General features: G+C 43.6%; 2 protein-coding genes across 2 annotated transcripts; one reads left to right on the forward strand and one right to left on the reverse strand.

The window, feature by feature from the left end:
• The first annotated feature begins 589 nt into the window (after nucleotides 1–589).
• C11H10orf88 (chromosome 11 C10orf88 homolog) lies at nucleotides 590–8,422 on the forward strand. The gene is made up of 5 exons (XM_072129528.1): nucleotides 590–902; nucleotides 2,503–2,797; nucleotides 3,160–3,366; nucleotides 3,803–4,125; nucleotides 5,319–8,422. The coding sequence occupies exons 1-5, from the start codon at nucleotides 754–756 to the stop codon at nucleotides 5,554–5,556; spliced, it is 1,212 nt and encodes a 403-aa protein (XP_071985629.1). The 5' UTR covers nucleotides 590–753; the 3' UTR covers nucleotides 5,557–8,422.
• Nucleotides 8,423–11,745: 3,323 nt separating this feature from the next.
• Nucleotides 11,746–24,927, reverse strand: CUZD1 (CUB and zona pellucida like domains 1). Its single transcript, XM_072129770.1, has 9 exons — nucleotides 24,775–24,927; nucleotides 23,312–23,441; nucleotides 19,236–19,438; nucleotides 16,956–17,103; nucleotides 16,303–16,514; nucleotides 14,856–15,028; nucleotides 13,221–13,606; nucleotides 12,161–12,426; nucleotides 11,746–11,981 (listed from the first exon to the last, which is right to left on the reverse strand). The coding sequence occupies exons 1-9, from the start codon at nucleotides 24,854–24,856 to the stop codon at nucleotides 11,812–11,814; spliced, it is 1,770 nt and encodes a 589-aa protein (XP_071985871.1). The 5' UTR covers nucleotides 24,857–24,927; the 3' UTR covers nucleotides 11,746–11,811.
• Between the last annotated feature and the right edge of the window lie 2,189 nt (nucleotides 24,928–27,116).

Consider the following 27,116-nt stretch of genomic DNA (forward strand, 5'->3'; position numbering starts at 1 on the left):
ATGACTGGCCTGTGGCTCCCTATTATACATGAGCCGTTCAGGAGCCAGAAGGGCCGACTCTTCTTAGTGGATTCTAATGAGCCAGATCACTAAGAAGAGCCGGAATTCTTTTAATTACTCTGTAGTTGTGGTTTAGAGTAAAAAAAATTCCTTGGCGCACCACATATTTTAGCCCTCCTGACCCTATGAAAGTTGGGAAAGCCAGGGCCATGAGGTTTTGCATAATTCCCGGAAAACCCCTTTAAGGCCATTTACAGGCAGCAAAATTTGATGAGCTGAGGCGGGATAATAGTTGTGATTTCTTAAAGGGAACCTGTCATCAGGAGTCCTTTTTCTAATAATTCACACAGCTATAATTTTATATTTTACAAATAATTATTGAATTGTTACTAGAATATTTTTGAGTTGATTTACAATTTATTATTTTCATGCATAAAACATAGACCACCAGACCCTGAAATCCCCTCCACACTGTACTAAATATATGCTAACCCCCCTGTGACCCATATACAACAATCACACAGGCCGCAAGTAGGGCTACAACAAAATGTCCGCGCAAATGGATTCCGGAAGTGATTTTTACCCTTGACAGGAAGTGGTGCGGCAGCAAATGTGTCCCCCGTTCCTGTCACTTCCTGGTTCGCCGCTGTCATTGATTTTCACCATTGAGCTCGTCTTTCCCCTGTAGCGCCGGTTTGTCTCCACCATGGCCGCCTGTCCTCGCTCCTAGTCATGTGACGTGTGTGCAGGGGAATGTCTGGACCTCAAGCTGCGGTGCTGGGTGGGCGCCCTCAGCCCCCTATGCTGTGCTCCAGCTCCTGGCACTGCCAGGCCGAGCTGTCCTCTGTGCTCAAGCTGTGTGCTGCTGACACCCCTGCCCACAGTGCGGAGGAGCCCTGCAGGTGAGATCTCAATGTATCCTCCATCCCCAATACACAACCCCCACAAGCCCAAATATACCAGTCACAGACCAACTGTCCAGTACCAGCTATATACAGGGTATGGCCTGTCAGGGCATTGGGCAGAGGTGGGTCACTGCAATGTAGTTTTATCCCTATTATTTGCAGGTAAATCTGAATTTTAAGCAAGAATAGGCACTTTTTCATAGCTCCAGGCACAGTGACTGTACTAATTCTCTAGTGTTTATTATATATGACCTCATTCCTTTTAAAATCAGTTTTCAAAATGATGCTAATGAGCCAGAAGGGCTCTGGCAGTGTTACCAGAGCCCCTCTGTGCTGCAGATTTACAGGCTGTTTCCACTGTCTCCCCCCTCTGCTCTCCCAGCATTTCCCCTTTTCCCTGCCTGATGTAATCTCACCACAGCGGAGGAGGTTTCAGCACACTGTGGGCTCCTGCACAGTGCCTGTGAGTCTACAGCATGGGATGGGTCTGGTAACACTCCTCTGATCCTTTCTGACTCCGTAGCATAATTTTAAAAGTTGCTTTTAGAAGGAAGGAGACAGTGGATAACAAATATAAAATGGTTACCACAGTCACAGTTAATGGATCTATGGGTAATTGTCCCTGGTTTAGCACAATTGATTTGGATAGTAGGTTTCTATAAAATCTCGCCATGATTGACGGATTGACCACTGTAATGAGGCTTGGAAATTTTTGTTTCAGTTTTTGAGGCAATGACTAGGAAATGTAAGTTCAAGACTTATGTAGATGACTGTAGCTGATTCTTATCATGCGGTTTCAAAATGTTAAAGGGAAACTACCACCACGATTCTACCTATAAAGGTAGAACGGGTGGTAGGTGCATGTATGAACAAATATATTTTTTTTGTTCACCAATGAATTAGAATTCTTGTACATCGAAAAATAAGACATTCTTAGAAATCAAGACCTAGTGCTTCTTTAGGAGCAAAAATGAATATAAGATGCTGTCTTATTTTCGGGGGAGACACGGTAAAACATCTCAGGTCATGAGAATAGGATATCATTATTAAAGGAGTGGTGGTCCTGGAATAAAGTGACAGGTTGTGTTTGCACTTTGCCGACACATTCACTGTACAGACGGTCCCGTACTTGAGGACACCCGATTTAAAGACGTCCCCCTATTTACAGACGGACCCCTCTGCTCACTGTGACCTCTGGTGACCTCTCTGGATGTTACTATAGTCCCATACTGCAATGATCAGCTGTAAGGTGTCTGTAATGAAGATTTATTAATAATCCTTGGTCCAATTACAGAGAAAATTTAAAAAACTCCCAATTGTCACTGGGGCAAAAAAATTTTTTGTCTACAATTCTAAAATATACAGTTTCGACTTGCATATAAATTCAACTTAAGAACAAACCTATGGAACCTATCTTGTACATAACTGGGGACTGTCTGTATATGTGACTCCTGGAGATGGTCAAATGCATAAACCATCCGTCTGTGACCATAGAGAATGCATGGAAAGGCATGGAGCCCGCAGGACTTTAAACCTTTTACATGTGGTAAAACTTATATTAACCTCTGTTTCTCCTGTTGCACGTCTTTCCTTTCAGGGAGCTTTGTGTTCTTCTGGAGCTGCCGTCACCCTCCCCAGCAGACAGTTCATGCTCCCTGTCTCTCCAGTGCGCAGCGCAAGGGAAAGATCGGATACTGAGCGTTACTATCTGCAGTGAAGCAAGGATCATTGAGTTTTATGGCGGGTCCCAAGATGGACAAGAAGAGGAGTACTTGGGTACCAGTCGCGGGGAGCGATTATGCACTTTGAACAGCAGCGAAGAAGACAGTCCTGTTATTTTGTACAGAACTCATCTGAAGTTGGAGTTCCCGGTGCCATCGTGCACTGTCAAGGTACTTTTCCTACTGTTTAAGGCACCACATTGCATGTGTTTGACAATAACGGGGGTTCCAAGTCTTCCATATTAACCGAGCAGCAGCTTGTGCTTGTGTGTTGTTGCTGTGTTCAATTCCGAGGACAGCTGGAGGTAGTTGAGTGTTATTTACCCCTCTTCTGTGGTCCTGTAAGGATGAGAGACAAGACTAATCTTGTAATGGGTGACAGTCTTCATCGTCAGACACCCATCAGTTATCTCCTACCCTAAACCTTGTAATGACTAGAACACCCTTATAATGCTGTCCATATGTATATTACATACACCGAGTACTAAACGTTAGAGTTACCCTTCTGATAACGTTCTCTTTTCCATTACCAGCTGCTATCACTTGGTGGCAGATGCAGTGTCCTGGTGAGTGAGATATCCGTGCAGATGACCTCTGTCCCTGAAAGATGTTCCCAGGGGTCACACGTGGCAGGTCCGTCCATTAATCTAGATCGTGTGCAGAGTATTATGGACAGCATGGGCGGAAAAATGTCCCCTGGAGCAGAGCAGCTCATGAGCATGGTCCGTGCACAGCAGAAGGTGAGTCCCTCTGCACTTCATTCCTTGGTTTTGTAAAAGGTGAATTTACTTCACTCCACAGGGGACATTTATCATCGGGCACCCCTCTGTCCAGCAGAATTATTTCTTCTCCAGATCCGACCTGGTCTAGAATTGCACAATTAATTAGCGGCCGTTCATCTTGAACAGCCGCTAATTGTAATTAGTAATCACAGGATTAACTCTCTGTGACAGCCCACCGCCGGCCTCGCCCCCTTTATGCCCTTTTTACTCCCCCATTGGTGTCCTCTGGCGTAGAAGCCCTGAAATATGTGGTTCATTAGGAATAAGGGTTATTTCAGGGCTTCTACACCAGTTTTCTGGTATAGAATCACTGACAAATGTCCCACCATATATTTTTGGTGTCCTCATTAGGATCTCAGATTACTAAAAATCTACTTACATTTGTTCCTTCCAGCACCAAGCACCTTTTGGCGCACACTTCATGCAGCTCTTTAGCAGCTTTCAGCAAAGCAGAGATCAAATCAAGGAGGAGCCCAGACAACAAATGCAACAGGCTGACAACATTCCTGATGCAAATGGAGAAAATCGAGAACAAACCTCCACGTCACACTCGTCTGTTCAACAGATAAGTCCAGGGAATGATGTGAAGTCTATTATGTCTTCTCTGCTGCAAAATGCACTGGGCCCAGGTCAAAGTTCTCCTGGTGCTGAATCCTTGGGGCCTCTCCTGCGTGGTCTTTGTAGAGAAACCCGACAAGAATCCTCCCTGGCACCAAAGTAAGTATCTCTGAAAAGTTCTTCAACTGAAAAGTTCCTCCAAAGTGAGGCTGAAAGGGTAGAGTCCCTTCCGATTCCCCCATTTTTGGTTCTTTAGTTCCTGGAAATGTATCTCAGCTTCTGTAGATCACAACAAGCCTGATGTGATCCGACTTTCACGTTCTATCTTTTTTATATTTTGATAGAACAGGCATTTAGGAATGTGGCAATACCGAACAAGTTTTATGATTTTTACTGTTTATTTTTATGTGTTCTAGGGAAAGGGGGATGAGTTAAACTTTTTTTTTTAATTATTAAAAACAAGTTTTCTAGGGTATTTTAACCCTGCAGGGTCTGATTACTCATACTATCTACTGCAATAATACTGTATAGCAGTATAGAGCAATTTTACTGATTATCTCTAATAGCCTGCCATCTACTGGCTATTAGAGATCATTACACAGGGCAAACCTACACTGACTAGAGTAGGCAATCGTCAGCTGCATTATAAAGCTGACACCCACTGTGTATGGAGAGAGCTCATCCGGTGGGCTCTCTCCATACACCCCCGCAGCACCAGGACATAATAGTACATCCTGGTGTACTCAGGGGTCAAACAACATTTACCACCAGGATCGAGGGTTGTAAACCAAGCACACTGATATACTGGCATGTGCCCCCTCTGGCAGGATCTGCTCTTCTTTTAGCTTTTTAAGCCCTGTTTTTTTTTTAAATGCCTTTAAAATTATGCAGATGAGCCTCAGGGGCTCTGGGTTACATAGGTGTTAATAGAGCCTGGAGCCCCTCTGGGGCTATAGGAGTCTTAAAGAAGAACAGATCCTGGCAGAGGAGGCACACACCTGTATGTCAGTGAGCTTGGTTTACAATCCTTCATCCTGGTGGCAGATTTCCTTTTATGGGAAAATCCTCTGACTGGTTCCTTTTGTCATCCCAGCTTTCAGTGATGGCAAAGTTTTTTTTTTTTTTTTTGTTTCTCTGCTTCTTTCCAACCAATTACATGTAGAATTCACTTCTGATAGCTGATACATAGAGATAAACAACAAGCCAATCCATTCTACTGGGCTGACAGCAGTGCTCTGAACTAATAATAACCATATATGAGCAGATAGAGGATAGTATATACCTCCATGTTATTGGTGTATCTACTACTGCTAGGAAAGGTGAATTATTACTATTGCACTCTCTTTTTGTAGGGAGGAAAAGACTGATCCTGCTCTGGAGAAGCTTGTATCCGCACACATGGAGCGTATGGAGAGGACACTGATGGCTCACATCGATCAGAGAATGAGACATTTACAGGAGCATCTGGACACCAGACTGGACGGGTTAATACATCTGATGCAGGGCAATTCCCTATCCAGGACCTCGGCAGTGAAGCTGCTCAATGGCCACCAGGAGGAATGTGACTCTGGTGAATTGTCCTCGCATTAGTTATGGGACCACATCCACATCTGGGAGATCCTTGCATGAACACTATAATAATTCTGTGCGTTTTAGAAATGAACCGTTCTCTCCAGTTTTACCCTAAGAAACTATTGATGACTGTAAGAACAATATCATATATGGCTCAAAACGAGGTGGAAAAGGCCTTGACTTCCATCACTAACGTTTTATTATTCAATCTGTGCAAATAGAATGAAAAATTTAAGTCAACTTTGCAATAAGTTTTGAATCAGAATTATCTTCATTTTGGTAACAATGGTTACTCTGGAGATGTATGTGTCCCCATGGCAACAGACTACAAAGTAAATGTGTGGTCTGATTCTGCAGTCACTTTCCGCTTTAGTTGTCCTCTACTTGCTGTCAAATTCACATTGGCATAAAATAGGGGACAAATGGAAGGAAATATGACTTTGAGATCAGAGTTTGTTCCCATTGACACAAAATCTGAATAGATTAAGAAATAGGGAGGTTGTAAAGGAAATGAAAATCCAGCATGATAAACCAGGGACATCACATCCAGGCACCCGGACTGTGGTAATTGTCTTATATTTGTTATCCGTGGCCTCTCAGCTTCTTAAAGGGGTTTTCTCATGAAGAAAACTTAGGCCTTATGCACGGGATAGGGTCTTACTTGGGGGTCTCAGGGCTGAGACCCCCACAGATCACGAAAACCAGAGGTCCGATGGGGTCCAATGTACCTCCGTCAGACCAATGGAGCAGACGGCTGCGCATGACCGTTCTGCTCCATCAATCTCTAAGCAGCTGACGTAAATTGCTGAGCACGTTGCTCACCGATCTCCGTCAGCTCCATAGAGATTAATGGTGCAACGGTCATGCGCAGCCGTCTGCTCCATTAGTCTGACGGAGCGACGAGGGGTCCGACCGACCCCTCGTTTTCAGGATCTGTGGGGGTCTCAACACTGATTAGCAATTTAGGCCTTATCCTGTGGATAGGGCCCTACTTTTGTTCTTGGGAAAACCCCTTTAAGTTTTAAAAATATGTAAATGAGTTACATGTGCTCTTGGTGGTGTTACCAGAGCCTCTCCAGGTTCATTTGTTACACAGGCTGCTCCCTCAGCACTACTTCCTCCCTCTGACCTCTGTAATCTCACAGCTGGGCAGGGGGGGGGGGAGTGATCCTGCACAGTGTCACAGCCTGAGAAGCTAGAGCACGGAGTGGCGCATGTAACGGCCGCAGAACCTATTAGGCTCATTGGCAGAATTTTATAATAGAAGTAAAAAATATAAGAAGATTACGACAGTCACGGTGCCTGGATCTATGAATAAGTGTCCCTGGTTTATTATGCTTGACCTGGATCGTAGATTTCCTTTGATATATATATATATATATATATATTTGTATTGATCATTCACCCTTAGGATAGGTGATCATTATTAGATTCACAGGGCACCCTGAAGATTATCAGCGTGAAGTAGTTGTGGCTCTCCACTCAGCGCAGCTTCCGTATAATTTTCTGGTGACATCACATCCATTTGTCACATGACCAGGTTGGGGCTTAGCTGCAATACTAAGTACAGCCACTGTACAATGCACGGCAATGTGCTTTGCGAGAGGCAGCAGACTGATGATCAATGGCGGTGCCAAATATCATCCATCCACTCATCACTTATCCTGTAAAAGATATAGTGAATTCTTTGAGACTTATTGCACAGTTACTTAATTTCTCATTTCACATTGCACCATTACACATTAGCAGCTACTCGCCTTATGGTCTTTGATGGTGAGGCACTGCCTATCCAGATTGTATTACATACTGTATGGGGTAACCATTAAAGGGATTTTCTCTGAACAGTAATTATTGCTGATCTGTAAGGGATCTGCTGCTACCACGATCCCTACATCTAAGAGTATTCACTGTGCAGGGGGCTCAGGTAGAGGCTTCAATACTTGGACCCTGTGGACACCATCCTCCTCTAACACAACCTGTTAGCACGTTTTCGCATACCCCTTTTGTAAATGGGAAAATCTCTTTCCACAAATCTTTAAGGTTTGAGTAACTTTGTGAATACTTTGTTTTTCTACTGTACATTTGGCTTAATTTCCAAATTTAGTTGGCTGTTCTTGAAAACCCGATAATCTTTGCTCTCGGACATGTGATGAGGCCAGGGCTGTATCAAGGGAAACAACTCCCGATCTGTAGAATAGGGGATCAGTGTATGATCAAGAGGAGACAACAAAGGCTCCCAGACCCTCTACATTCCGGCAGAACTTTGTTGACTTCTTTGGAATTTCTGAAACCCGGGGTCATGCTCTGTGGATTGCGGGGGGACTCTATAGTCAGACCCCTGTGCTCATACATGTGTCCCCTATCCCCACTACCCTTACCAGCCTGATAGAGGAGGACAGCACGGTTATGGCCTCCAGTACATTGGTGACTATTGGTACTTTTACATCTGCTTCCCAGGTGACTATGGGAAATATTCAATGTCAAACTACATGTAAATCCGGCAGAATTTAATGTGAATGGAGAAGAACATGTCACGTAACTAAAGACTGACACAAGACAAAGAAATTCCAGATTCTCCAACAGATGATGATGGAGAAAGTTGTATTGTTGATGTTTTAAAAGTTTTATCTTATTTACTGCTTTTGTATGTGAAACATTTAGTGTCTGAATCCCTCCAGATGACTTGTATGAGACTTCACTGTACCATGCGTTCCCTCTCTGTGTCCTCTATCACAACAGTATTTCATGTCACATTTGTATTGAGGGGCATTCTGATTTGTGGGCTGGTGCTATCAACATTGAGGATGTGTGACTCCCCCCTGTCCGGGGCTGCTAGGGTTATGGAAGTGCTGCCAATAATAAATCTGGACTTGTATCATTCTGATTCATTGTAAGTATTTCACTATATCCCCCTGTCATTGTCGTGCTCTTTGTCTATAAAGGGGTTATGCAGGATTTCCGATATAGGTGGGAAATGAAACCATATGTGTTCATTTGAACCTATTGCCCAGGATGCAGAAATATGATGCAAGGACTCCCTCACTTTTGGCTGAGTGTAAAAGTTTATACTGTACTGGAGCTTCAGTTCAGCTTGAAGACGTGGAATCCTTGCATCAGACTTCTGTGTGATGCAAGGACTCCCATCCTATGCACTGTGTTTCTGTGTTTAGTCTGCGGGATCAGACCAAGTTGCAAGTCAGTTTTCATGAGCTACACATGGCAGCCGGCCATTAATGGAGACTTTCTTTACCTACTGAAATACATAGGTAAACTACTCCATTCACCTGAGTGTAATGTGGTGATGCTAATCTCAAATTTATTAATAGCTGAATAATCTTTAAGTCAGAGTTGCTATACGGGAAGGTTTTGGTTATTATATAATACAGTCAGTGCTGGGGATACATGTCTGCTGCTGGGAAGCCCAATGATTACAAAATATATTAGATTGTCAGCTCTTGGTGCATGGATGATGCCTGTCCTCCATTGATCTCCCAGTGTACATAGGGTTACTCGGGGGCTTCTTGCTTGTTTTTGAGAAGATCCCTTTAATTGTGTACCCTCTGTAGTGCCCTGCACACTGCACTGTTCACATTGTACAAGTTGTAATGTATTTATTCTCACGGTTTTATTGTTCTAATACAGAAACTCCGAAATCCGAGACACAGAATAATCGTCTGAGAGTTATCACCCTGCGATTATGGGCCGTAATAGCTATCGTATCTATACGTCGCTCATCAGTTTTTCTGTGACGTTTTGGTAATATGGCTTCCAGCATCCCCACTACAATGATGCAGCAGTCGTCCAATCAAAAGGTAGGAAAACTCTTCTATTACTCAGTGTATCCGTGATATCCAAAATTCCATAAAAAGCAAAACTTTACGCCATGGCCCAAACACCCCCCCCCCCCCCCCATGACCTGGATTTACTCACATCTGTTGTGTCTCAAGTGATAGAAAAGGGAACATGAACTTGTTTGCTTCAGAGTTCAGATGGGAACGGCCCCATCTGCTGTTTATTCCAGAAGGAGATAACGTACAGTAAATAGGAAAAATACGACAAACTTATCACAAGAACACGGAGCTCTCTTATCCCAGGTGAAGGACAATCTAGCACCCCGTGCCCTCCATGGCCGCCATATTATGTAATAATTACCTAAAATGTTGTGATGCACACTACTATTCATACCGTGAGCCTGAGGGCGCGATCACACGTTGCGCTCTGGTTGCGTTTACATTATGCGTTTTAAGGTGCATTACAACAGCTGAGGAGCGGTGATTTGCTTAATTACATTACTGTTAACATTTGTGTTTACATAATGCATTGTAAACATGCTGTGAACAGTGTGTTAACAAATGTAAATAGTAATGTAATTAGGCAGATCGCCTCTCCTCAGCTGTTGTAATGCGTTTTAAATGCAATGCAAACACAACCAAAGCGCAAAGTGTGAACACGCCCTTAGGACGTAGACTCATCGGTGCTGTATCTATCTACCTACGTATAACAGCCAGGATAATGGGGGGAGACTATAGTGGGTGGGAAAAGAATAAGACATTTTCTATATTCTGGTGTATGGGAACGCACGCGCCAATATTTGGCTTTGCTTTGTAGGTGTATGGGGGTGCAGATTATATTTAGTACTATGTTTCCAAGTCATTTCCTACAGGATAGGTAATAGCAAGCTGATCAGCGTGGGCCTGACTGCTGGGACCCCCAGTTATCTGGAGTAGGGGGTCCCATTCTCACAAATTGATGGAGTGGCCGCAATATGTGTCCCATCATAAATTCAGAGCACAGCGCTAGGGTATCTCCAACACTCACTTAGACAGGGAGTGGGAATGTTGGGTGATCCCTGTATCAGAGATACCTGAGTCCTGAGGGCGCTTTCACACGATGCCTCCCTTTTTTTGAGGCGTTTTTGACGCATTCCACTGGCTTCAGCCCTGATCACATGCCGAGGTTACATTGCGTTTTAGCAGATGCAGTGGAAACACAATGTAACCTCAGCATGTGATCAGGGCTGAAGCGTCAAAAAACGCAACGCATCGTGTGAACACGCCCTGATGCTTGATCCGTCATTTCACTCACTAGTGAAAACTACACTTCCAGGGTAGGTCACGGTCTCTTGATTGGCAGCCGGTTACTCACCGATCAGCTTGTTATCCCCTATCCACTGCATAACTTGTAAACATGGTGCAGCCCCTTTAATTGCCTTTTACAAGGGCAGATTCCATTGACACGCAGCCATTTTTCTATTGTCAGTGGATGAGCAATTATTAAAGGGGTTTTCGGGCTTCATGGCTATACATAGGACAGGTCATCAATATGAGTTGGGTGGGTTTCAAATGTCCAGGACCCTAAGGATTAGCTGATTCCTGCCGCCTCCTGTACCAGGAAAACAGCTGTGCTCTGTGTATACCGGCTAATATGAGTTATTTCAACTCATATTAGTTATTTCAACTTCCAGCAGAGCAGGAAGAACAACTCATTTTACATGGTTTTCTTCCAGGTCCTCCGGTTTCCTCCCACATTTCAAAACATACTGGTTGGTTGATTAGATTGTAAGTCCCATGGGGAACGATTTGACGAGCTCTGTGCAGCGCTGTGGAATATAATGGTGCTATATAAAGGAATTTAATATTAATTATTATTATTTTCTGACTAGTGGCCAAGCCGGGTAACTACAGCTCAGCTCCCATGCACTTAGACTGCAATAACTAAGCTTGATATCTCTACAGATAATAGATCTATTCAACCTATACTGGGGGTAGCTGGAATCAGCTGATCCATGAGGGTGGAGGTTTCTGGATTTTGGATTTTGAAGACTTATTCTATACGAGAGAATATAGAAGATGAATGAGGAATTTAAAAAATTTTTTAGAGTGGGGCCGCAACTGTTTTATGCATACGCAGGGCCAGAGGGTGATGAATGAAGAAGGAATTTAAAGGGGTTTTCTCATCTTAAACATATAGCAGTAGGTAAGTAGAGAGGTGGCCATACATGACATCTAGGGACATGTGTGCCCACTTCTCCATTATCAGCAGCATTATAGCCAGAGGACCCCCATCTATCTCCGGATTGGAATACCCCTCTAAAGGGAGTCAAAGCTAGAAATCCTATGCTAGTACTAATGACATATTAGAAAGAATAAAGCGAGTGGCTCTTGTGTGATCTAGAATCTCAGCCACCCAGAAATTTGTAGAGAGAAGTTTATGCTTTGGAGCTTTTATTATTGGGCAGGTATTGTGCCCCTTGCAGTACTGGGGGGTCAGGGGTTACTGAGTGGCCACGGGCAGGTATCTGTATGCTGTGGACTGCTTCCTGTAATATCTCATCAGCACCAGTGCCAATATGAGAACATTGACCACCAGAACCGCCATGCCAATAACATACAAGCTGCCTTGATCCGTCTTGACAACTTCTTCCTTCTTTTCGGCGACGGAACCTGCAGAAAGAACAAAAAAAAAAAAATTACAAAAACATCTTAGGGACTGTAAGTGATGTAAACTTTATGTGGCTGCTCTGCAGATGAATTATTTGGTTTGGCTGCCCGTGTATAGTCCTGATCATAGACACGTAGACCCATGTTATGAAGGGGCATCCACCTCCTGCAGAGCATCTCACCTGCAGCCTCGGCTTCAGTGTGACGCTTCAGACGGATTGGTCCGAGCACAGCGTGTGTTTTCCAAACCTTGGAGCTGGTGTCTCTGCGTTGACGAGTGATACATCCCTTACTACAACGGGATTCGGGGTCGTTGCTGTCACATACCACGAGGCGACACTGCAGATACACAGATGGGTGGTCGTTCAGGAATCTGAAGACGTTGAAACTGAATCGGGCTGTTCCACTGTCTGATGGGAGGTTTTGGTAAGTTTCGTCTTTGACACATCTGGAACAGAAGAATTAAAGAGTTAATATAGGGTTTATAATGTCCAAATGGAAAAAAGTCAAAGGGTTTTTTTCCAATATCAGGAAGAAACTCTTCTTATGATCCGGGCTACATTGTCTGTTCATGGCTTGTGTCCAGAATGGCACCATATCCCTATTTAAAGGGGATTGCATCATGATTACCCTGTATCCCCTATCCAAAGGATGTATTATGAAGGGTCTGCTCAATGGGGAACCACAAGCCTTTAGTAGGACTTTGAAAGGTCCCATTGAAGGCAATGGAACAGCCACCACTTGGAATTCCTATTGGAGTGAAGAGAGGTCCTCGGGAGTCGTTGAACCTCATCAGGGCTGGGGCCAGCACTGGGCATACCCGGGCAAGTGCCGGGGCCCACATAAGGTTGTACGTAAGGAATCCATAGGAGATGACGATGGCTTTCTATAAAATAACCAAGAGGGGGCTGCTTGGGATGGGAATAGTTAGGGAACAGGGAACTGTTTTAATTTCTGAGTTTTTTTTTTATTTTTATCCTGCCACGTGAGTTCACTGCAAAAGGGCCCACTTAGGCTCTGTCACCCAGGGGCCTACTGATACCTGCTGGCGACCCTGAACCCCATGATACATTTATTCTCTTACTTGTGGACATGGAGATACATTGTACACAGGTCAGAATGACAATGCCAGGCACAACCCATGGATAGGTGAATAGTAAAGTAACACCGATCCTTATCCTAGTGATGTACAACCCCATTAAATCCAACTGGGAAAACCCTCACCGTCTGTTTGGAGCTTACCCATTTTTAATAAGATCATAATTAGGTACTTGGAAATCGGGTTGGGGGGATGCAAAGCAGCTATCCACAAATAACGTGAGGTCTGGATCCTGGGTCTTCACTGTGGCCTGGAGATACACGGTCTGATTGAGGTCAATGAGGTAAGGGGAGGCCGACACTGGAGTGATGTAATCTGGTAATGTGTAGAAATCCAGGCTGACGTCATATTTCCCCTTTTCCTGGTTGTTAAAGATGAGTTCATCGGATGTTTGGTATAAAATCTCGACGGTGGAGTCATTGTCCAGCTCACAGGTCAGAACGAACTGCAGATCTTTACGCCTTGTGATGACGCCGGTGCCTGGGTCACCCTTGATCGTATTTGTGTAATGGATGAGGTCTCCCTCTGCCTGATGGGGAAAAAACAACATGTAACTATGGAATAGAATGGGAGCGGCCACCACCAGCCAGATCCTTATACTTAAAGGGGTTTTCCCACAAAGTCAAGTTACGCCCTCTCCACAGGATTTGGCCTAACTTGCTGATCGGGGGTGGTCTCAGGGATGAGACCCCCCACATATCTGAAAAACGATGGGTCTGATGGGGTCCCACTTATCTCAGTCGGACGCCTCGTCGCTCCATGAGAGCAATGGAGTCGACGGCCGCACATGACCGTTCTGCTCCGTACATTTCTGAGCCGAAGGTTTTCCGAGCTCCATAGAGATGTATCGAGCAGAATGGTCATGCGCGGCCTCTGCTCCATTACTCTCATGGAGCGACGAGGGGTCCGACTGAGGTACGTGGGACCCCATCCAGACCCATCGTTTTCATGGTCTGCAGGGGTCTCATAACTGAGACCACCACTGACTGGCAAGTTAGGCCCTATCCTGTGGAACTTAAATTTGTGGAAAAAAAAACCCTTTAAAGTTGACCTTTCAATATCAACTCCAACTTATTTTTACATCCTTTGATGGGTGTTGTTCCGCCGATTATGGCACAGTTGTAATTTTTCTCCGTTCCCAGGCAATCAATTACTTTTGGTACTCAGTATGCTAATTAGACTTGTTACTGTCAAGTGGGCAGTCCTACGTCCTGGCCCCTCCCACCCGACAGTTAAGAACCTAAATATCATATTAGGTATCAAAGCAAACTGCACTAATTAATTAGCAACTCTGTCCCCTTCCCTAACTATACCTCATCTAATTGATAATCTAATTGATAGCCCCGGGCTACTGCCCCAAACCTCCTACGTTATAATCCACTACTGATGATAACCCGCAACATGTGCAGATAGCCCAAGACTGCCTATTTGTAGACATGTAGAGAATCCTCCAGTTTGCACACAATTTAGGAAAATTAACCCTGTTAATTATTAGGGTTTGGGGTCCTAGGACTATTCAACCAACTCTTTGCCTACTTAGTTTACGTTCTCCTGATTTCGATGTTTCTCTTTGTCTCACTGTTCCAGAATATGACTATATATGACTATTACAGTGTAATATTTCCATTTTCCTGCGGGGGCGCTGCAGAGAAATGTAAAACCTCCTGCCGCTTATCCTTACAGGTAACCACATTAGGTCTTTGTAAAGGAACCTTTCTGATGAGTACGGATCCTTCAGGGAGGGGGAAAATTCTTGGACCCTTTTTTGGTCCTCTCACCTTTTTGACTGTGCCACATCCATAGTATGGCACCTCAAATATTAAAGGATTAAGTGACTGAGGAAGGCAGGTATCATCACTTAGCGCCAGTTCAGAGGTGCTGTATCCCAGGGAAGCGATATATTCTGGATTGAGAACCACTGTCATGGATTCACCGTTACAAGCCAAGGAGCCTGCAATATAAATGTGGGTCAATGTCATTGCAAAACGAGACACAATACTGTAGGACAAAGTGAGAATTCACCTCCCCTACCCTTTACCTACATACATTGTCCTAAACATTATATCCAGGGGCGTAACTTGAGAGGGTACTATTGCAACCGGGCTCCAGTGGCCTAGGGGGCCCATATGGTGAACCTTTTCTATATGAGAAGACTAGTACTATAAACAATACATTATAATTGGGGGCCTGCTACACATTTTGCATTGGGGCGCAACAACTTTTAAGTTACACCACTGATTATATTGCATTGTAATATGATGTCTACACATCTGAAATATGACTGCTGCTTCCATGATTTGTTCCAGCACCTCTGCTCTGGTTCTTCGCAGCCATTGCTTCTTTCCTGTGTTGCTGTAATGACATTCCTGGCTAAACATTCCACTACGGCAGCGAGCACTGGCCTCACTGGTGTAACACTGAGGCCAGTGATCTCATGTCATAGTCACATAGGTGCTTAGGGATATGATTACTGTAGTATAGACCAGCAGGAAAGACTGGAGGCATGGTGCTGGAATGACAGGAGCTTTATCGGGTGGCAAAAGGGTCTTGTTATTTTTTTTTTTCTTCTTCTATTGGTCCAAACTTTGATCATCTAAATAAAGATTTTCTGAGATTATACATATATGGAGGTGCTGGTTACATTGTGTAGGGAATAAATAGGGAAAGACCTCTTATTCGCCCCCCTGAGACTCCTTAGTCAGCCCCTTTTGCATCTCCTTAAAGAGGACTTTTCACCAACTCACACATGTGGAGATTTAGCTGCTACACAGATTCAGGGGCACTTTGATTTTTCTTCGTAGCCCCCACAGTTGCTCAGATATCAGTCCCAGTATCTGACCCTTATAATCCTCTTTACTGTCAGAAAGGAGGTGCTGGAGCAGAGGAGGAGGGGGAGTGTGTTATGATAATAAAGTAGCTCAGTGAGAGAGACGATTATAATAAAACAGAACCCCTCCTGCTCTGCTCCAACACCTCCTCTGTGACAGTGGAGAGGATTATAATGGTCAATTACTGGGACTGATATCTCAGCAACCGTTCCTTAATCTGTATAGAATTGTTTGATCATGTATGGGTGGTGAAATGTCCTCTTTAAGTTATGCCCTTCTATGTATGATAATATCAGATTTTATATGATCAATCAGATGTTGTGTGATGCTGTATTCAGTATCTGACATATATGAAGTTCTATGTTTTCACATTTACATGCACTGTATCTGTACTTACTGTCACCGTTTTGGGGTAACACTGAATAGGTAGCCGAGAACCCGAAGTAGTTGTTTGCATAGTCTGCGCTGAATAACAAAGTCACAAAGTCGGAGGTTGTTTGTACAGTAGCGACTTTACGACCGCAGAGAATGTCAAGGATTGGCGCGCTGGTGTCTGCTCCATCGTATACAGCGATGAAGTCAAATCGGCAGAGGGGATCAACTTCTGTACTGGATGGGAAAAATGAGAAAAAAAACTATTAAACTGTGATAAGAGAGTGACAAATGGACCATTTTAAAAGGTTTTCTGGGACTAAATATTCATGACCTATCGGGCCCCTAACGGGGTTATACCAACATAGGAAGTTATCCCCTATTCACAGGATAAGGAATAACAAGGTGGTTGATGGAGGTTCTAGTGCAGGGACCTCCATGAGATCCAGAGAATTTGGGGTCACATTCTCACTAATGGGGGGAGCAGAATCCGTTTTTCTTCATTTGTGGAAGTGTAAGCAGCTGTGAAAATGGTAACACAGCTGCTTACACCTCCAGATATGAATAAAAACACCATTCAAATCAGCCAAACGCTCGGTAAACATGCAAAAATAACGCATTTGTTTTCAACGCACCCCAAGCTTCAGACTTTAGGATTTTCTGGTGAAAGTAACTTACAAGATTTCGGTGAAAGTCAGCGTCACTTTTGTATTCTTTGGGACTTCAAGATGCCACAGACAGTAAGCAAAGTTTGGATGGCGATCGGGATAGTTGGGACTGGAGATGGTTCCGGAATAACCTCGGAGGTCTCCTCCACATGCGGTGACTGAGCAAAAAAAGAGAAAACTTTACTACAAAAGATTACATCGTTTCCAAAGCCGGGACAGTGTGTAACACTTACTGATAGCTCAGCACTTCCTCTCCCACATGTAGCAGAATTAATAAAGATACAATCTATTGAAAAGTCTTTGTATCAGGGGAGAGTGAAGAATCTCCATTACCTAATGGCATATTATATATACAGCACGGTGGCTCCGTGGTTAACATTACAGCCTTGCAGCGCTGAGGACCTCGGTTCAATTCCCAGGGTCAACATCTGCAAAGAGTTTTTATGTTCTCATCTTTATTTTTGCTAGTTTGTAATTTTTGCTACTTTTCACTGCGACTGTTGCTGTCGTTTTTCCAAGTACGCCTTGGTCTGCACCTTGTGTATCTTTATTTTCCAGTAAACTTTTTACTTATTTGTCTTTTTTTTTTTGTTTAGTTTTGAAACTTTTTAGGTGCAAATCGGCACCTGGACCAGGGCAGATGCAAAGGAAGGAATTTTTTTTTTCATGGACCCAGGTTTATCATGTAAATTGGAATTATTTCACATGCTTTAAATGTTTAAAATTTTGCACATGAACCTGTTGGGGAATGAAAGTTTGGGCAGTTTTTTTTTTTTTTTCATTCATAAATTTTTGCATTTACTTTTTATAGAAATTTATTGATTACTTCTAAGGCCGGCGAGACACGTGGCGTTTAGAACCCGTTTTGGGTCCGTTAAAAAAAACGCATGCGTTTTTAAACACCCATCCGTTTTTTGGAAAATCATCCGTTTTTGACAGTTTTTTCCAATTATCTTAATGAGGATAATTGGAAAACGGACAAAACCGGCCAAAAAAACGACACATTTTCAAAAACCATGTGTTTTTAACAGACTACCAAAAACGGGTTCAAAACGCCACATGTGCCGCCGGCCTAAGGGTGAGGTCACTTTTGGCATTTTCAAATGCTTTACAACTGCTCAGAAGAGGAGATTTACCTTATTACATTGCTGCAACATGGTGTTTACAAAACGCATGGGTGAACGCAATGTCAAAATCTCAACATATGTTAACACTGTGTTAACAAACATGTTTGTTAACAGCACATTAGCGTGTATGTTAACATCTTAAGGCACATGTTTTTAACGGACTGCTTCAAAACAGCCTAAAAACTAGTTCAAAATGCCACGTGTGCCACCACCCCGAGGGATATCCTGCCTAAGGCTAAATTCGTAGGGTAGTACAGCGGGCACACGTTGACGCCGCTCACCCCCGCTCTATAGGGAAACATGGTGCGCGGCGTCTTATTACGGGGACAGATAGGACGTGTGCGGCACCGTACCCCACCTGTATGGCGCCGTGCGCCAATTGCCGTATATATGGGGGTGAGGGGGGGGCGTATATATGCTGTATAAATGTCGACCGTATATACGTCCCCCATACAGCCGTGTAAATGCCTAAATCTGGAACTACTTGTATTTTCCACCAAAGCATAAAGAGGGTTCAAATCACTAGTGTAACCACCAAGTTCTGTGCCTCAGTCCTGTCGTGTTACTATCAAGTTCTGTGCCTCCGTTTTTTTGTCTAACCTCAAAGATTGTGTTCCTTGTAAGACCATAATTGCTGTGTTTGTTCCAATGTATATTGTAAATTTGAATCAATCTGTGTCACTGCAGGGTCATGTGGCGCTTCGAACCCCTTTTTGAGCAGTTTTTAAGCAGTCCATTAAAAAAACGCATGCGTTTTTGACTGGACTGCTTCAAAACAGCCCAAAAACGGGTTCAAAGCGCCAGGTGTGCCGCCAACCTTGGGGCGCGGTCACGGGGTGCGTTTGGTTGCGTTTTCATTGCGGTTTGAAACTCATTACAACAGCTGAGATGAGGCGATTTGCCTAATTACATTACTATTAACATTTGCGTTTACAAAACACAGCGTTAATGTCGCATTTACACAGTTTTGTAAACGCAAATGTTAATAGTAATGCAAAGGCAAACCTATGCATTGTAAACACAAATGTTAACAGTAATGTGATTAGGCAAATCACGTCATCTCGGCTTCAAAACGCAATGAAAACGCAACCAAAACGCACCATGTGATTAGTGATTGGTTGCAGTTAATTTTGTCATCTCCCGTGAGTTTGTGGATTTCTTACCTTTGTCTGGAGTAACAGAATAGTAGAAGAAATACGCCGTCCTCACAAGTGCCGTGGACTGAGTGACTACCCGGATGTACACTGTGCCGGGAGATTCAAACACTGCAATCCTGGGGGTGTCCGGGCACAGGACTCCCAGAACCTCATTGTTCTCATTGGAGATGGTGATATGTTCCTGGGAACAATCTGCATTCTTGTTCAAGCTGAGAAAATAGAAGCAACACAAGAAAATATGTAAGTAACACAGTCTAATAAACGTAATGTATCCAAGGAAAGAATCTGATGATCCACGACGGTCATGTCCATGAAACGTATCAGTAAGGCTATATTCACACTGCCGTTGCCCGCCCATACCGTACCATAACGGGCAACGGCAGTGCACAGGGAGAGGAGCAGCTCACCCCCGCCCCTCTCCATAGGGATGTATGGCGCACAGCGCCGTATTACGGGTAAAGATAGGACATGTCCTATCTTTTTCCGGGTACGGTGCTGCACGCGTGCTGCACCATACCGCTCCCGTAGGGCGCCGTGCGCCCATTGCCGTCTTGGAGGACGTATATCGGCCGTATATACGTCCTCCATACGGCAGTGTGAATGTAGCCTAAGACTGAGCTTTAAGACCAGACGCAGCCACAAAACACCATAAAATTAGGTTTACTACATAAAAAAAAAAAAAAATTACAAGGACGGCGCATCTGTAACGCGTCTTTATTATTCAAACAATGGAATTTAGGATAGTAGGGAAGAAAACTGAATAAGGGCGCGGTCACACGGTACGTTTTGGTTGCGCTTTGAAAGACATTACAACAGCGGAGATGAGGCGATTTGCCTAATTTCATGACTGTTAACATTTGCGTTTACAAAATGCAGTGTAAACGCAATGTTAATGCGTGCATTAACAATGTGTTTGTTTACGTTTTGTTAACAATTGGTTAACGTGTGTTAACATCGCGTCTACACTGCCTTTTTGTAAACACAAATGTTAATAGTAATGAAATTAGGCAAATCGCCTCATCTCCGCTGTTGTAATGTCTATCAAAATGTAATGAAAACACAACCAAAACGCACCTATTTTGCATCAAGTGAATAGAGAATGGGTCACACGTGTTCACCAGCGCCTCATTAACAGTGAGGACACTGCAGAACTTTCGTGTCCCTGTTCTCTAAGTCGCGGTTGGATTGGATTGATATTGGATAAGTGTCATTAAAGGAACATCAGCCCTAGTAACTAAATGACACCTTTCTTTTAGCCAAAAATTGTTCCCCTTAGATTCCCATATTTTCAACTTTATAGTTTTACCTGGTATCTAAACATGGCTACAGCGAGTCAAGGTGGGCGTGGCCTCCTCGGCCTGAATCCAGCAGCTCCCCCCCCCCCCATCCTATATCTGTATGCAGCTGTAATGTCATGCGACCAGGGTGACATCATTGCAGGTCCTTTAGATTTTTAGCATTAGAAAACTGTACACCAAGCATATATCTCACAGCATATTGTATCACATGAAATCACAGCAGCCTGCATGGAGAGGAGTAGAAGTCCATGGAGGCTGCTGTGATTGTTTTATGTGGTCAGATATGTACATGGGGTACAGTTTGCTAATGTTAAGCAATTAAAGGACCTTTGATCATGTCACACTGGTCATATGACATTAGGCCACGCCCTTTTGACAAGCTCCACTCATCCCTAGATACCAGGCAAGATTTTAACATTGATTTTATGGGGATCTTAGTGAAACTATTTTAGCTAAAAGCAGGGTGTCACATAGTTACTAGGGCTCTATAGGAACCTGCCACTACCTGTATTTGTGAAAAATGTGGTAACGGGTTCCCTTTAAGGGTGATGCTACACATGGCGCTTTGAACCACTTTTCAGTGCGTTTTTAAGCAGTCAGTTAAAAACGCCTCAGTTTTTGATAGGTTTGACAAATCATCTTAATTAAAACTGAACAAAAACTGAATAGTTTTTTAACGGACTGCTTAGAAACGGACCAAAAACTGGTTCAAAACGCCACGTGTGGCATCACCCAAAGTCCAAACCAGAAATGGAGTACAAATAGTAGGAGTAGCGGCACCTTTCAGCTATGTCTTCCCTCTTTATCATGCATCTTAAAAACTGAACGTGTGCGTCTGAACCCTAAAGCGTGATGCCACGTGTTTTTTGGTCATTTTAATAACGAATGCATTTTTGACCGTTTACCATGCGCTTGGCTGCTTTGAACTTGTTTAGCTTAATAGATAAACAGGTTCAAAGCAGCCAAAAGCATTGTGAACAGTAAAAAATGGTTGCGTTTTAAAAACGGACTGAAAACGCGTGCTTAAAAACAGACCAAAAGCGCCATGTGTGGCATCACCCTTATAGGGAAACTCAGGGCGATCTGGGACACTAAACCAGCTTCCAAACATTATATACATAGTCCATAACATGCCGCCAGTATAAAGGTAGTCCCTGCACCTGCCCCCCGTAGATAGGTGGTCCCAGCGCATGCCCCCCGTAGATAGGTGGTCCCAGCGCATGCCCCCCGTAGATAGGTGGTCCCAGCGCATGCCCCCCGTAGATAGGTGGTCCAGTGTTTGTCCCCCCCCCCCCAGAAGAGAGGTAATCCCAGTACATGTCCCTCCCAAGAAGGGTGCAGGCAGCAGTTACACCACTATATGTATGTGTGTATATAACTTAGGTTATGTGGATACATTTTTGTATTTCAGGATTTTTACAGATCGACCACAGTGCAGAGGATGGGACTTCATCCTAGTAACTAAATGCAAAGTCCATAAGGACCTGTTGGTGATTTAGTGTCCTGATTGGTCCTCTTTAAAGGGGTGTTCCCACAAAGACAAGTTTCTTAAATATACTCAGGATAACAAAATAACACATTCCTGTAACTTCTGACTTAGGGTCGGGGAGGCCATCTTGGATTTCTGTGTGACGGCTGTGGAGCTGAATTTCTCTCTCTCTGCTCCCTGCACTTTAGCCCTGCCCCCTGCCGTCCAGGGCGGAGCTCACACTGATACACAGACACTGACTTCCTGCCGGCAGCAGCGTGAGGAGAACTACAAGCTACAGACAGATAAGTTCTTTATTGGGCAAGGAAGACACAGGAGATGCATTGTGCAATAGCAGAGATGTAGGAGAGCTAACATTATGTGTAATATCCATCTCAAGCATCTCATCATCTCTGCTCTGTCTCATCTCTCTTTTTCTATGTGTTAGATACTAGTAGAGTGTTCAGAAGCTAAATGAAAGTGTAGATAAACCTGTACCCTGATAATCTAAGCACATTGTCAGCACACAGCATCTCATAGCACCGAGGAATCAGGAAGTGTCTGCTTAGAGAGTCCCCACTCACACTCTGGTATCTTACACTGACCACACTGAGTGATAGGAGCTAAAACAGCAATACAACTGAGTAAAAATGTAAAGTAAGGGGTTAAGATTATGTTTATCACTAGGGGGTTAAAATTTGAGAATTTTCTTTCATGGGAAAACCCCTTTAAGTACCTTCTAGACTGTATCTATTAATATCATATTGGCCATGGATCCAACACCTGGTGCCCCCATTTATCATGTGACCTGTTTGTAACAAAATTAATGGGGCCACAATACCAAGCACAGTCTCCATACAATGTACATTGCTGTGCCATAGTGCTACAGTCTCTTCAAACAGATGATGGGGGTAGGTGTTGCACCCCACCATTCTGAAAGGTGATAAATACAGGAATTCTGGTGGTAAATAAGGTCTCAAAATAATATACTGTACGACTGAAGCATCTTTGACCCAAAATGTGGTGGAGCTTGTTTCTGAAGAAGTCATGTGGTGGGTTTTCTTAATGATAAATCCCTTCTTGCGCATCCACAAACCTAATTCTACTCAGTCAGTGGTCAGTAGAGACGAGGAGGAGAAGGGGTGGACCACCAGCCATGACCATGAGTGTGATGAACATCAATTGCTGGACCTACTGGTCATGAATAACCTCACACATATCCTATTACTCAAGGGTCTCTCCACTGATTCGGTAAAAGTTCTCTATGTAGTATATAAAAGGTCAAATAGGAAAGAGTAACATGTCTGTGTTCTTACTCAAGGGTGGAGAAGATGACTCTTGTGGTCTCGTTGCTTGGTCTGTCTATGGTCCAGGTACAATCAATGTCTTCGTTAACTTGGACTTGGACTGGTTTATAAGGATCTGATAAGGTAGCTCCACATCGGGCTAAATGTAAGAAGACAAAAGTAACGTTAGATATTGGGAACTTCTCATGAAATATAATAATAACCTAAATCTTTATAGAAAAATGTAGAGACCGGACAACATGTTTTCATATCCGATCCAGATGGATCATTGCCTTTAACGCAGTCTTGTGCATGAGCCCATTCATAGGAGGGATGAGGTGTATCATCCTTACTTGAAATCCCCAAAGTTGTAGAGCTTTGTGTGACTAAAGCTGAGCTCACTGATTGGACATGGAAGTGTTTGGTCAACAGTTATCTCAACCAACGTCTCCATACATAGCAGCAGTGGACAACGGAGAAAGTCACGAGCCTCGATATATGCCCAATAGTGGACTGAGCTTGGAAATGATTGATTTGCATCAGATAGATGACAACCGATGTTTCCCCCAACCTCTTATAAACACAGATTCTTGGTTCTGCTTTACACCCCGAGAACAAAATCATGGGGGATGTCAACATCCAACAGTCGGAATCTCTCTACGTTAACATCTACCATGGTGGAGAGTTGGGGGAACCCACACAAAATAGAAGGTGACTTTAAGGTGGCCAACTTTATCCAACTCTAAGACAAAATCAGTAAAAATATGCCATTCTTGTATAAATTTGGCCACAGATATGAGATTTTTAATGAGGAGACCAACAATAATGGAATGTCTATGGTGACTGGTCAACCCTTCTGTATCATAGGGAACGCAGAGCTTACAACCTATTTTTGTAACCCAAGATAAGCTTTGGTAAAGGTTACTGCTGGGCATTTATCCAATATTAATTTTTTTTTTGAGACATAAACAAAATATATATACGGTAGATATCACCTGGGACCATCACTTACGAAGGCCACAAGAGCTCCAAGACTTTTGCCCAGGTGGACATCACTGGAGAAATTAATCTTTCTGTTCTTCCAAATATTTCGTCTACTGGAGGAGAACCACCCAAATCCCATAGTCACAGCCTTGGCTACGGATAGGACTAAGGATCTTGGGTGAATCGGAGAACCATTGCTAGGTAAGGACATGGAGTAATGTTTGTTGTTGTGGTTGTTGTGAGTTGAATTGATCACTTTTAACTATTTCCAGATTGTTATACCTGATGGACCTGGGAACATTGGACCACTTGTTCTTCCACGGTAAGCAAAGGTCATAGATCTAGGATGGGACAAGCCTTCTGAGATGTTGGGGAACATGTACATAACATGTCCTCTAAAAACATCAAGTTCAAAAAGTATAAAGACTAAGATTACCTCTTCCTTAGAAGCGACCACCACCACCAGGGCCATACAGTTGTCCATAATGATTACAACAGACATGACTTACCCTCAGGGACCACCGATTTCTCTTCTGCTGATGAGGTGGTGACAAAGAGGAGCAGGGTTATTAGATACCCCGCCGGGGACATTTTACAAGAAGTTTTTAGTTGTCGAGCTCACATGAAGCATGTGTAGAGGAAAGTAAATAATTCCATTTTTATAGCAGCTTGTAGACCCGCCACGTCCTTGATGTGATCCCACAGCTGGTGACTCTCAGTGTATATCGTAGGCACGTCAGGAAATCTACAGCTGCTTCATTCTCATGCATGGTCTAGTACAAAACATCCACAATTTCCTCACCGAAGTCTGATAAAGTGGTACAAGACCATAACAATGGTCCAACATTTTGTTCCCATTAACCCCACAGGAAGTCAAACACTGACGTTGAACGTCGTCCATTTAGCATAGACCCAAACCGCCTCAAGGTTTTCAAAGCTCTGAAGAGTCAAGGGCAGTGGTGTAACTAGAAATGATTGGGGTCTATAGCAAACTTTTGGCTATGGGTTCTCCCCCTTGATCCTTAAAGGAAACCTACCATGAGGAATGAGGAATCAGAAGTAGAAGTATCTACTCTTTCTTTTTCTCTTTGACGGTACAGAGTTGTGAAGGGGGGGGTGAGGGGTCAACAGAAAGTGGGGAAGGACAACAAATAGGTGATATTATGGATAGGGGCTGCTAAAAGTGGGTCATTATAAGTGGTGGAATAGGAAAAGGAGGTGTCATACTATGTGGGGGCCTCTCTAAAAGGAAGAACATACTTTGTGGGCACAATGGTGGGTGGGGCGCTAAATACAGTTCAATAAAGAGGTAAATTTACATCATGGTGGTTGGCATAATCGACAACACAACATAGAGTTACAAGGATACCCTTAAAGGAAACCTACCATGAGCATTCTACCATCAGAAGTAGATCTGATGGTAGATTCCTCCTGCTGCCTCTGGCCTAATCTGTAAATTAAAAATCCTGGATCCTAACTTGTTAAAAAACTTTCTTTTAGTTATATGTAAATGAACTGCAGAGGCAGTTACCCCAGTAGCCTCTGCAGGTAATTTACATATTACTAAAAGAAAGTTTTTTAACAAGTTAGGATCCAGGATTTTTAATTTACAGATTAGGGCAGAGGCAGCAGGAGGAATCTACCATCAGATCTACTTCCTTACGGTAGGTTTCCTTTAAAAAGATCCTTATAACTGTACGTTGTGTTGTGCGAATATGCCAACCACCATGTTGTAAATTTACCCCTTTATTGAACTGTATGTAGCGTCCCACCCACCCATGTGCCCACAAAGTATGTTCCTCCTTTTAGAGAGGCCCCCACATAGTATGATACCTCCTTTCCCTATTCCACCACTTATAATGCCCCACTTTGAGCAGACCCCTATCCATAATATCTGTTGTCCTTCTCCACTTTCTGTAGACCATTCATCACACCTTTGTACAGCCAAAGTTAAAAACTAAGTAGATACTTACCTTCCACTATTCCCTGCAGCAGTCCTTTGCTGTGTGCAGCTCTGGAGCCGGCAGTGGTGATGACATCATCACATCATGTCTGCCGCCTTCTGTCACACACGGCCATCACTCCCTGCTCCATTACCTATCTGCAGGCTTCTTCACTATGGCTGCGATGGTAGTTTCACCACTAACTGCCGTACACAAGTGTTTAGATGCACCAAGGAGTTAACTAGAAATGACCTTATTTTAACATTTGTTATGGGACAACTATTTATATTCATAAAGGGGTCTTATTGTATGGAAGGGGCTTATTCTGTAGTCAGTGGTGCAAATTTCAAGGGTTAATAATAAATAAGTGGCCAATGAGGTCTTATAGTAAAAAATTATGTTTTTTTCCCCTCATTTCGTGTGACCCCTTTAAGGAGGGGCTGGACGGAGGACACGGCAGGATACAGAGCTGATGGCGGCACCTGAGAGGGACCTTGGAGATCTGGATGTTTTCCTCCCCTGTAATCTGCTTGTCCCCGGTGTAGTATTTACTTACTGCTTGTCACTTACATCTAGTGTAAAGTACAGGAGAGTTCAAGTATTTTCCTGGAGATCAAAGGAAGGAGCAGAGGTCATGTGATGCTGCGGCTCTCTCTATTTTGGAGAAGGCAGGTCATTACATTTCCGTTCATTATTCTCTGTCGCGGTTATCTGGGGATCATATTTCTCAATCATTGGGGTTCTCCCATCTGCCAATAAAAGTGCTGATACAGGTGTATTACCTTTGACCTATGACCTCATGTATCAGCCCCTTATACTAGCTTGTTTGCCTGCAGACATGGCCCACCCCTGGGATTAAGGGGGCCCTTGGATTTACATCCCTTTCTATAACATGCAGATAGGAAGCT

The sequence above is a fragment of the Engystomops pustulosus genome, chromosome 11 (genome assembly GCF_040894005.1).
Source record: "Engystomops pustulosus chromosome 11, aEngPut4.maternal, whole genome shotgun sequence".
NCBI classification, from domain to species: domain Eukaryota; kingdom Metazoa; phylum Chordata; class Amphibia; order Anura; family Leptodactylidae; genus Engystomops; species Engystomops pustulosus.

Coding starts and splice junctions, on each gene's coding strand:
- CUZD1 (XM_072129770.1), bottom strand. CDS start 24,856: ATGTCCCCGGCGGGGTATCTAATAACCCTGCTCCTCTTTGTCACCACC. Junction 23,442..24,774: donor GAAATCGGTGGTCCCTGAGG/GTAAGTCATGTC, acceptor TCTTACATTTAG/CCCGATGTGGAGCTACCTTA. Junction 11,982..12,160: donor CACTGAAGCCGAGGCTGCAG/GTGAGATGCTCT, acceptor TTCTTTCTGCAG/GTTCCGTCGCCGAAAAGAAG.
- C11H10orf88 (XM_072129528.1), top strand. CDS start 754: ATGTCTGGACCTCAAGCTGCGGTGCTGGGTGGGCGCCCTCAGCCCCCT. Junction 3,367..3,802: donor TGGTCCGTGCACAGCAGAAG/GTGAGTCCCTCT, acceptor TGTTCCTTCCAG/CACCAAGCACCTTTTGGCGC. Junction 4,126..5,318: donor GAATCCTCCCTGGCACCAAA/GTAAGTATCTCT, acceptor CTCTTTTTGTAG/GGAGGAAAAGACTGATCCTG.